This window comes from Myotis daubentonii, chromosome 7 (assembly GCF_963259705.1).
Source record: "Myotis daubentonii chromosome 7, mMyoDau2.1, whole genome shotgun sequence".
Taxonomy (NCBI): domain Eukaryota; kingdom Metazoa; phylum Chordata; class Mammalia; order Chiroptera; family Vespertilionidae; genus Myotis; species Myotis daubentonii.
The window spans coordinates 72,788,555-72,800,611 of NC_081846.1; the positions used below are offsets into that span (position 1 = coordinate 72,788,555).

The 12,057-nt window shown below is 41.0% G+C and overlaps 1 protein-coding gene across 1 annotated transcript in view; it reads left to right on the forward strand.

The window, feature by feature from the left end:
* The window catches only part of LRP1B (LDL receptor related protein 1B), a 924,684-nt gene that overhangs the window by 655,638 nt on the left and 256,989 nt on the right, over positions 1-12,057 (forward strand). The window contains exons 46-48 of the mRNA XM_059704885.1: positions 1,982-2,104; positions 3,693-3,812; positions 10,182-10,310. Coding sequence (XP_059560868.1) covers positions 1,982-2,104; positions 3,693-3,812; positions 10,182-10,310 — 372 coding nt within the window. The remainder of the gene's footprint in view (positions 1-1,981; positions 2,105-3,692; positions 3,813-10,181; positions 10,311-12,057) is intronic.

Here is a 12,057-nt window from a genome sequence, read left to right on the forward strand (position 1 = left end):
TAATTTATATATATATATCCTATCTAATAAAAGAGAAGCATGGTAATTAGCGTACGACCGCTACCCTTCCCATTGGCTAACCAGGGCAATATGCAAATTAACTGCCAGCCAAGATGGGAGCTGGCAGCCAGGCAGATGGAAGCGAACATGAGACTTGCTTGCTTCAGTGACGGAGGACTCCAATGTTCACCGCCTGCCTTGCAGGCCTCTGAGCTTGCAGTTTGAAACATTGTAACAAATATAGAAGCTAAACAAAACCCAAGAAATCTGCTTTCAGCCGGCCAGGATCTCAGAGCTGGAGTTATACATTGTTTCGATTATAGAACCGAAACAAACCAGATACCTGCTTTTAGCAGCAGAGGCCTCAGAGCTGGAGCCAGAGCTAAAGCTGGCCCAGAATAAAAAAAGAAAAAAAGGAGCAGTTGGGAGCTTCAGTCACCCGCCAGCCTGAAAACAGCCCTCAGCCCCTCACCCAGACTGGCCAGGCACCCCAGTGGGGACCCCCACCCTGAAGGATGTGTGACCAGCTGCAAACAGCCATCATCCCCTCACCCAAGCTGGCCAGGCACGCCAGTGGGGACCCCCACCCTGATCCAGGACACCCTTCAGGGCAAACCAGCCGGCCCCACCCTTGCACCAGGTCTCTATCCTATATAGTAAAAGGGTAATATGCCTCCCAGCACCGGGATCAGCGGAGCCAAGAGGCCTCCCAGCACCGGCATCAGTGTGACAGGGGGCAGTGCCCAAACCCCCTGATAGCCCTGTGGCTCTGTGTGTTATAGGGGGCGGGGCCACAACCTCCCTATCCGCCCTGCTCTGTTTGTGACAGGGGAAGGCACCCCAACCTCCTGATCAGCTCTGCTCTGTGCCTGATACGGGGGAGCTTCCCAACCCCCTGATCGCACTGCGGCTCTGTGTGTGACGGGGTGCGGCGCCCCATCCCCCTGATCGGCCCTGCTCTGTGTGTGACAGGGTGCGGCACCCCAACCCCCCCTCCCCTACAGGCCCTGCTCTGTGTGTGACAGGGTAGAGCCATAACCTCCCCATCGGCCCTTCCCTGAGTTTGAGAGTGGTGGCGCCCCATCCCCCTGATCGGCCCCACTCTGTGGGTGATAGAGGGCGGCGCCCCAACCCCCTGATCCGCCCTACTCTGTGAGTGACAGGGGGGAACTCCTCAACCCCCTGATGGGCCCTGCTCTGTGTGTGACAGGGGGCAGCTCCCCAACCCCCTGATGTGCCCTGCTCTGTGGGTGACAGGGTACGGAGCCCAACCCCCCTGACAGGCCCTGCTCTGTGCGTGATGGGGGCAGCGCCCCAACCCCCTGATTGGCCCTGCTCTGTGAGTGACAGGGGGTGGCTCCACAACCTCCCCATCGACCCTGCCTTGAGTGTGACAGGGGGCGGTGTCCCAACCCCCCAATCAGCCCTACCCTGAGCATGACTGAGGGTGGCATCGCAACCTCCCTATCCACCCTGCTCTGTGCATGACAGGGGGCGGCACCCCAACTCCCCAATCGGCCCTGCTCTGAGCCCGACCAGGGACTGTATCTAGGGATTGGGCCTGCCCTCTGCCACCCGGGAGCAGGTCTAAGCCAGCAGGGCGTTATTTCCCAAGGGGTCCCAGACTGTGAGAGGGCACAGGCCGGGCTGAGGGACCCCCCCCTTCCCCCCTGAGTGTACAAATTTTTGTGCACCAGGCCTCTAGTATATATATAATTTCTAAAACTCCACATTATTTTTATATAAAGAGTTTTTCCCTTCTTATAATCTTTCTTTAGATTTGATTAATATATCTTCCTAGTTTCCTCTGATCTGTGCCAGTTTTTTTGTTTGTTTGTTTGTTTTGTTTTGTTTTTATGACCTTGACATTCTTGAAGAGAACATCTTGGTTTGGTTTTAAGTTTTCTATTTATTTATCATCTATATTTCAGAAGTTTAAGATTAATTAATTTTTGACGCTACGTTCTATATTTTGTCACAGTGCAAAACAAACACAAATGTGAAGAAAATTATTTTGGTTGTCCTAGTGGAAGATGCATTTTGAATTCCTGGATATGTGATGGTCAGAAAGACTGTGAAGATGGACTTGATGAATTACACTGTGGTGAGTGAGACATTATACCTTGCTTTAACTTTATAAACCATATTATTATTTATTTACTGATCTTCACTTAGGCATTTTATTCAAAATACTGCTAATTGGTTTAACATCAATTTTTATTTTTGTTAAATAATACAAAATGGTATAGATTAAATAGAACATAAAAACTTAAAACAAAGAATTACAATCACCTGTTCTAGTCTTTTAAGCTTTTCTGTTTTTCTTAATTATGTCCATCAATTTAAATTACATACCTATACCTTAATTGTTTTACTTATTACTTTTAGATGCTAATATATTTATTTTCTGATATGAAAAATGAGGATTTAGCTCACACTATATGTCACACTCCTCCTACCTATAACTGACTATTATTATTCTAAATGTATCAATTAATTTCATGGATAACTTTAAATAGTATGCTTAAACCTGGATTTTATCCTTCATCACCTACCGTTTGATTTCTGTGTGTGTACATTTCATTTCACTTGGTAAGGTAAGAAAGCATTTTTAAAATTTATTTAATAAAACGTATGGTTTTATTTTTTATTCCAACCCTGTATATATTTTATTGATTTGAGAGACAGAGGAAAGGGGGGGAGAGAGAGAGAGAGAGAGAGAGAGAGAGAGAGAGAGAGAGAGAGAGATATGCACCATTGATGTTAGAGGGAAAATGGATCAGTTGCCTCCTGAATGAGCTCTGACCAGTGGAATGTGCCCTGACCAGTGATCGGGGGGTTGGGGCAAGGGCAAGACGAAAACTTTTGAAAATAGTGTCAAGATAAAAAATATATATAAATATTTTTACAGCAGTTTATATTTTGAAGACTTTAATTTGGAAGGGTTTTATTTTTGGACCTTTCATGGTGATAAAAAAGCTGAGTGGAAGAACAGGCTGAAGGTAGAGGAGAGCAATCGCAAACCTGGCTTTGGAAATAAATAAAGTGTACTATTCCTAATGCATAATTTGGTCATAACATACCAGCTGCCCTGCAAATGAATTTGGATGTTATTAGTCAGACTTAACATTTCTCAAGGGAGAGAAACAAAAACATCAAAATAATAAGTATTTATAGGTATGTTTAACCATCTAGCTAAAACCCCATCAGTCATCTGATTTTTCTAAACAAAACTACTGGTATATGCTGATGTGTCCACCATATTGTAACCTTGCCTAGGATGTAATTTTTCTCTAATTGTTCAAAAATATATTAAAAAATATAAAGAATAACTAGGCCACCCCTGGGATATTTATTTTATATCTGTTTATCACACCACACTTTTTTTTTTTCAATGGCAACCTGGAGTAGGGGGGTACCATCGTAATGACTAGCTCCAAGTCAAACCCTGTGAGAACTGCGTTGAAGGAAGAACGTTGCTAACATGGAAACTCAGAGGGAATACGCAAGCTGTTGTCAAAATATTATAGAGCTGTCACAGAGAAGAGGAATTTGCCTTGGTTTATTATAGGATTGTTGATTTTAGTAAAGTCTGGAGAAGAATGTGCTTACTCTCATATTTGTCCTAAGATGGTCCCAAATATATATTTTTTTGTTTGCACCTAAAACAGACATTCTTGTTTGTTTTCTAGATTCTTCATGTTCTTGGAACCAATTTGCTTGTTCTGCACGAAAATGCATATCCAAACACTGGGTGTGTGATGGAGAGGATGACTGCGGAGACGGACTGGATGAAAGTGATAGCATTTGTGGTGAGCTGTTCCTTTGCGCTCTCACTCCATTTTTAGATGCATGTTACATATGTCCTATCATATTAGAGGACACATAAGACCTTGTTTTCTACTTATCTTAGCATTAAATTTGTTTATACAGTTATATGTATCTGTTTTTATTATTTTTATGACAGTCTGTTATTCTATTTTTCTATATACAATTGTTCTTCAATGTTTAGGTTTCTTTTTAATATTGACACAGTGAACATATTTATAAATTTTATTTCTAGTCTTCAATGCTATTTTGGAATAGATTTCAATAACTGAAATTATTTGGGTCAAATGATCAAATTTTTATGGCTCTTAATATGTATTGTTAACTTGCCCTCCAAAAGTATATTAATTTATATCACACAAGCTACACATGTTACTTGTAGTGTGTGTTTGCATTATAGTAATCACTAGAGGCCCAGTGCATGAATTTGTGCACCAATGAGGTCCCCGACCTGACCTGGGGGATGGTGCCAAAACTGGTTTTCCGACATCCCCTGAAGGGTCCTGGATTGCAAGAGGGCACAGGCCAGGCCGAGGGACCCCCTTGGTGCACAATTTTGGCCAGTAAGGGACTGCAGGAGGGCTCCACGGAGTGTCTGGCCTGTCTCACTCAGTCCCGATCAGCCGGACCCCAGCAGCAAGCTAACCTACCAATCAGAGCATCTGCCCACTGGTGGTCAGGGCACATCATAGCAGCTGGTCGACTGGTTGACTGTCTTCGCCCTAGTGGTCAGTGCATGTCATAGTGAGCAGTTGAAGGGCCTTAGCATATCATTAGCATATTACGCTTTGATTGGTTGAATGGACAACTGGACAACCGGACACTTAGCATATTAGGCTTTTATTATATATGATTATTATTGATTTGTCTTCAATGGGAAATAAGGAAAGTGGCTATTACATATTATTTTGAAATGTACTTAAACACACACACAATACAGTGTACATATAATGTGTTGTAGAACTGTGCACCTGAAACCTGTATGGTTTTGTTAACTAGTGTCATCCCAATAAATTCAATAAAAAGGAACAAAATAAAACTTTCTATTCCTTCATATAAAATAAAATAAAATAAAATTCAGCTTTGAATAATTATAGGTATAGTTTTAACACCTATATTTAACTAATGTATGTTAACTACAAAGCCAATAAAATTACTTTTAAATAATAACAAACATATAACAAATAATTTATATGGAATTAACTGGATTTCTTAAGTGGTAAAAAGAAGGAAGAAATATTATTTCTATGAATTTATTATACTTGACCAATTTATAATTTATTTATGTCTATCTGTCTCTCTGATCTGTTTTTATATATGTTTGTATTTATAGATATACTAGAGGCCCAGTGCACGAAATTCTTGCATTGTTAGGGACCCTAGTGGCTGCCGGCTGCCAGCTGGGTACTCCCTCCCTTCCCCCCTGGTCAAACTCCCTGAAAACAATTTGCATACTCTGTTTTTATTATATAGGATACTCTTTACTCATTATAAAAGCTGTATTTCATAGCTCTTTCATCCTCATATTAGAGAGAAAAGCTCCTGAATCATTGAACAAGGTGCACAAATAGAGTTAAATATACTTACCAATTTATTAAATGTCAGGTGTCTGGTCCACTCTTGAGGTTACGGAAACATGTATATAAGATTTTATAATGTTCAAGCTAACCTGAAGTTCTCTGGAAATAACATATAATTGGAGCTATCCTTTGAAATCAGACACTTTATTTTCTTGTATTTAAGTTAACCAAAATTTACTTTTTATTTATACAACTGAAACAACTTAGCTATTGAACAGATAAAGGTAAATATAAAAAGATCGCTATGATAAAGCTCCGAAAAGAAATAGAAATCAGCAATCAAGTAGACACCTGGCCAGTGCCTTTTAACTACTTTGTTTCTATTTGCTATTAAATCTTTCTTTAATTTCAACAGAAAAATTAGTTCCTTACAATGGTTTGAGCAAGTTCCCAGTCATTACAACAATATTGTGCACTCTTTGTTTAACCCTGCCTTAAATGGCTCCATTGATAGCTCTATTTTTTTTTCTGACTGGGCACTATGTAACAAAATGGATAAATTACCTGAAGTCATACAGTGTTGAATTTTCCAGCTCTGTGATCATGGGCACAGGTCCATTTTATGCCTTATTTCTCAAATGCCTTACCTATTAAGTGGGTACAAAATGATCTATCTTTTTGTCATTCTTGTGATTAACTAACATGACAAGTGTGAATTTGTTCCCTTCTCTTTTGTTATATTTCTTCTGCTTCCTCCTTTATTTTTCAGAGTTATTTTCACATCTATCATTATTGTCACTGGCAATATTATTGCTGTGTCCATTGTTATCATTATGCCTATATCTATCAGTGTCCTGAGAATATTTTTTTAAAAGATTAAAATCGTAAAGGACATGTCTACCTGTTTTCAAAACACTCAGTCAATTTAATTTAATTACAGACTGAAATTTGTATACTAACCATCAAGCTGGTGACAAATAAAAATTACTGTTTTAGACCAAATATCAGTCAATGATCCAAACCTAGTATTTTAGGATTGGAAAGGAACTTTATAAGTAGTTTATCTCCGTGGTTCTCAGCCTTGAGTGCACAAAATGTCCTTCTCAGAGTGTGTTGAAATGTCGATTCTTAATCCCCATCTCCAAATATTCTAATGAGGGCTGTAAACACAATCTTCCTTAAGCAGAGATCTGAGGATCCTATTTGGAAATCAGAGTGTAGTCCCTTTCCATCATTTGATCATAAAAAAGAGAAACTCACAGAGGTTAATATATTTGCCGAGGTCTCAGAGGATTAGAGATGACAGAGCTAGGAACAGAATTCAGATTTTTGAAATACTTACTAAATAAGAGAGTAACTCTTACCAATCAAACCTTGTGTCTGCATATGTGCACAGGATGGATCTGGCAGAGTTCCTTCAGCTTGTATTCCTTCTCTCTGGGGATTCATATCCCTGAGGAAGTCAGTGTGTCTTCGGATGAGCGGTAACTGAGGAATGAAGCCATGGGTATTTTTCTTTGAGACATTTTCTTTCCAATTGACTATGATGTTTTGACATGCTCTTAACATAAAAACTGTAGAACAGTATCAAGGGAGCCAGAAAATTAGCTGCATGAAGCCTTATGCCATTTCATAGTTTGAGGTATCTGACTAATTATGTAGTCATAACCTACATTTGCAGACAGTGAAATTCAGATGCCAGTCTTCTCCCAGGTCAGACAGAATTAAATTTCTCAGCAGCCAAATCAATGCTATGTCTATTATGCCTACCTTGAGAATAAATTAGGGTAATAATAAAAACGTAGGCCAGAAGCAGAAAAAAGTTCATTTTTAAATCTCAAGCTTAATAACAAAAATATCATAGAAACTAGAGCACAAATTGAGAGTATAATGGTGAAAGTTACGCTATGTTCTTATGGCAAGCGTGAGAAGATAGATATGAAGAATAAATAATATAAAAATAAATTCTGTAGGAAGATAATTTTATTTTCAAAGGTACTAACGACATAACAGGTAGCAGGTAAATTCATTTTTAAATGACAGCAACATTTATTTAATAGTTTTTATTATTTTCTCCAGTAATAGATATCATATTAAACTTCATTCTATTAACACTTATCCTCAATCAAATGAGCAAATTTGAATTATCTGGGGGACTTTTCAGCATTCATTTGCCATCCTGTTCTCCAAACGAAAGTCTATGTAAAGGCAAGGCCTATTTATGTTGGAAAAGGTCACTACGGGGTTCTGTTTTCTCACCATGCTGCCCCCTCACATTACAACATGGCATTGAAAGCAATGGCATTTATGCTCCTAATAACTCTGTGGCCCAGAAGATGATATTGATAATCCAATAATCCATGTTGATTATTGCTTAAATGTTTGGAAACAAATATCTTTACTCAGTCTACTCAGTCTTTTTCTTCCTGGGAATATTAATGTTTTCTGAAAAATCTTAACACTATGATTTTTAGAATCTTTTTCATGGGCAGCTTTTGGTCACAAGAAAAGTGAAATTAAAGAATAGTTGGATTTGAGGATCCAATTACTAATTAACTCAACAAAATCCTATCTAATAATAGAGAAACATGGTAATTAACCATAACTTTGCTACCCTTCCCATTGGATAATCAGCAAGATATGCAAATTAACTGCCAGCCAAGATGGCGGCCAGCAGCCAGGCAGCTGAAGCGAACATGAGGCTTGCTTGCTCCAGTGATGGAGGAAGCCAAGGTTCCCCGCCTGCCGCAGCCCAGCTCTGAACTCCGGATGCAAAAATGTTGCAATTATAGAACCTAAACAAACCCCAGGTACCTGCTTTCAGCCAGCGCGGCCTCAGAGCTTAAAGCGGCCAGTGATGGCAACAGAGTTTCAATTATAGAATCTAAACAAACCCAGATACCTGCTTTCAGCTGGCAATGGCCTCAGAGCTGGAGCTGGCTCTCAGCTCCAGTGACAGCTATAGAAGGTAAATAAATCCCAGAATAAAAAAAAAAAAGAAAAAAGAAGAAGCTGGGAGCTTCAGTCGCCCACCAGACTGAAAACAGCCCTCAGCCCCTCACCCAGACTGGCCAGGCACCCCAGTGGGGACCCCCACACTGAAGGGGGTGTGACCAGCTGCAAACAGCCACCAGCCTGTCATCCAGGATGGCCAGGCACCTCAGTGGGGACACCCTTCCCCTGAAGAGGGTGTGACCAGCTGCAAACAGCCATCATCCCCTCATCCAGGCTGGCCAGGTACCCAAGTGGTACCCCAACCCTTATCCGGGACACCCTTCAGGGCAAACCAGCCAGCCCCCACCCGTGTATCAGGCCTCTATCCTATATAGTAAAAGGGTAATATGCAAACTGACCCTAACAGCAGAAGGACTGGGAATGACTGATCACTATGACACAAACTGACCACCAGGGGGCAGACGCTCAATGCAGAAGCTGCCCTCTGGTGGTCAGGGCGCTCTCACATCGGAGGAGCTCTGCTCAGCCATAAGCCAGGCTGATGGCTGCCAGTACGGCGGTGGTGGTGGGAGCCTCTCCTGCCTCCTCCGCAGTGCTAAGGATGTCCTACTGCAGTTTAGGCCTGCTCCCCTCTAGCGTGGACATCCCCCTAGGGATTGCCGGGCTGCCAGAGGGATGTCTGATTGCCATCTTAGGCCCAATCCCCTGGGGAGCAGGCCTAAGCCAGCAGGTGGTCATTCCCTGAGGTGTCCCAGACTGCGAGAGGGCACAGGCCGGGCTAAGGGACCTCCCTCCCCCCCGAATGCACAAATTTTTGTGCACCGGGCCTCTAGTCTATATATATATAAAAAACTAATATGCAAAGTGTCCCCTCAGGAATTGGATCGCTCCCTGTGATATGAGCTGACCACCAGGGGTCGGTGCGGAATGAAGGAAGGCCCTGGCTGGCAGCCAGCAGCAGGGGAAGGAAGGCACCAGCTGGTAGCTGGCAGCTGGAAAGCCCCGATCGGCCCTGATTGCTGTCCAGGCCTAGGGACCGTACCCGTGCACGATTTTCTGCACTGGGCCTCTAGTTTTTATATACTAGTAAATAACAAACAAAGGTGCCATTCAATATGTGTAGCTATACTTGGGGCTAAGGAAACATCCTGAGAAAGAATCATTTTCTAATTTTTCTTTTATGCTTACCCTATGCCCATGTAAGGAGGAACGAAGAGGAAGCATCTATGACTTTTTGAATTTACAAGTCAATAGCATTTATTTTTTTTTGCAGTGTATATTTGAAAAAAAATCATCCAAATAAAGGAACATTAAATTGATAAAGCAGAGAAAATATAGTTTCTGTTTATCAAGTGTGTAAAAACAAAGAGAATATGCATACGTTTATTCTTTTCAACAACACAGAGTGGGGATTAACAATAATGGCAGAAGTGGTTAAGACAAGGTGCTTAGATTTGCAATTTCCTTTTCTGTGAAATGAAGTTAATAGCAATTCCATTGTTTTGGGTTGTTGTATTAAATGAGTTATTATGTTAAGTGCAAATCCTGATATGTTCAGTTATTTTAAACATTTCTTTTTCAGTTTATTCAAAGTTCTGTGCATTCTGTGCTTTGCTGTATTTTACAAAGAGAAAATATCATTATTTTCAGCCAGGTAGCTTTCATAGATATAACTGAAGTTATAAAGGAATGCATTTTGAGAGGGAAATGTGTAAACATCTATAGGAGAAGGATACTATTTGATGATTCCAAGTAACTTCAGTCTCTTCCTTGTTAGCAACATTTGTCTGCCTCCCTTCTTTCTATAGGGAATGTCAATGGTAGACTTTTTCCAGCAGACACGCAGTGACCTTCATGCATCTTTCCTTTGGGTTTCAGGTGCCATCACCTGTGCGGCCGACATGTTCAGTTGCCAGGGCTCCCACGCCTGTGTGCCACGACACTGGCTGTGTGATGGTGAGCGGGACTGTCCGAATGGAAGCGACGAGCTCTCCACAGCGGGCTGCGGTATGGACACGCGTGGGGATATGTGTGTAGGAAAGCGGCCGCACATCCTCACACATTTGCTTGTGGAGTGCTCACCATATCTCATTCCTCTCACTTTCTCACCCCCTGGACTCACAGGTAGTGTCAGAACTAATGAGGTGGGATGTTCATCATAGCAGTTCAGCAAGTCCTCTGATCCCTTCAAAGCCGTTCAAACGTTCACAATTGGGTTACGCATTTTAAAATCTTTTTTTTCTTTTTGATGAACACAGATTTATCATTTCACTTTTGAGATAATGTAACTCCCTGATATGTGTGTGAGTGCGGTAGGGTTGTTACTTTCCATTTAGCATCTTCTACCCTGTCCCCTCTCCCCTGACGTAACAACTTTTAGATTTGCTCATTCCAGATACTCTGTAAACGACTTCTGTGATCCCAAGTAACTACTGATCAGAAGGTCAGTGAACACCTATTAGCCCTATGGATAGGGTATTAACCCTCAGGTCAGGTAAAAATAGTGTGGATATAGCTGAATGAAGCTGGGGGATCAGAGGTACACCTGTGGAGGTCACACAATTTACTATGTTTCTGACTCTAGGTAACCTCAGGAAATTTACAGGGAATTACTTAACAATAAAAATTTAGATAAATGCCTTTGCATGATCAAGAAAATGTAGAGACTGAATATTTGAATGTGGGTCCCAAGGTCGCATAGGGAATCTGCCCAGCTGAGCAATTGATCAAAAACATGGCTGTGAACTCTGCTAATTAAAAGTGAATTCTGCCAACCGTCACTCCAATGACCTGCCTTCAGGTTTTGAAAACTGTATTTGAAGCCATAATGTAAGTGTGTGTGTATGTGGTGTGTGTATAAGGGGAATAGCTAAAGCAGAGAGGAGAAAGAACACGGTGAGCAGGCTGATGTGCACGAATCCATGCTACTGTAGAATAATTCACTTTGATCTTGAAACGGATGTGTGTGTCTGTAAAGGTCAATGGGGCCGCTGAGGGCTACATAATGAAGGATTGCGCATCAATTCAGGGATCCAGATGGTCCCAGTATAGTGTTGCTATTGTAACAGTTAACACTCTGGGAGGCATATTAACATGTTGGGCCACATGGGTGCTATTAAGTAAATTATTCTCAAATACAATAAATTGTCCTCAAGTGATCTGAAACTGTTAATGCCAAATAAGCCTCTGTTGCTTAGTGTTTTAAAGAACAATTCATGTATTAGAATTGGCATAATTCACTGGAGTTATATAAGCTGTTGCACATTTCAAAGTTAGAGAACTTATTAGTAACTGAGTTTTACTTTAATTGTAATGGGCAATTTGTAATGCTGGTTCTATCTGGCTTTCATATTATTTTTTTAAATAAATTTCTTGAAAATAAATCATACTTGACTAGATTTATACACACACACACACACACACACACACACACACACACACACACACATATATATATATATATATATATATATATATATATATATATATATATATTCGTTTTGCCTATTCATGTAGCTGTTTCAGTCATTATTGAGTTGAAAGCAGAGGTTTTCTTTCTTTGTAGAGTTTGAGGCAGCCTTGGGTAGGGAACTGATAGGCATGTAAGAGAGTAATTATAATACCTCAAGTGTTAGAAAAATCCTATAAAATAAAAGCCTAATATGCAAATTGTCCCCTTAACCAGTTCAACTGCTTGCTATGATGTGAGCTGACCACCAGGGGGGTGGCACAGAACAGGACGGAGGTGCAGTGA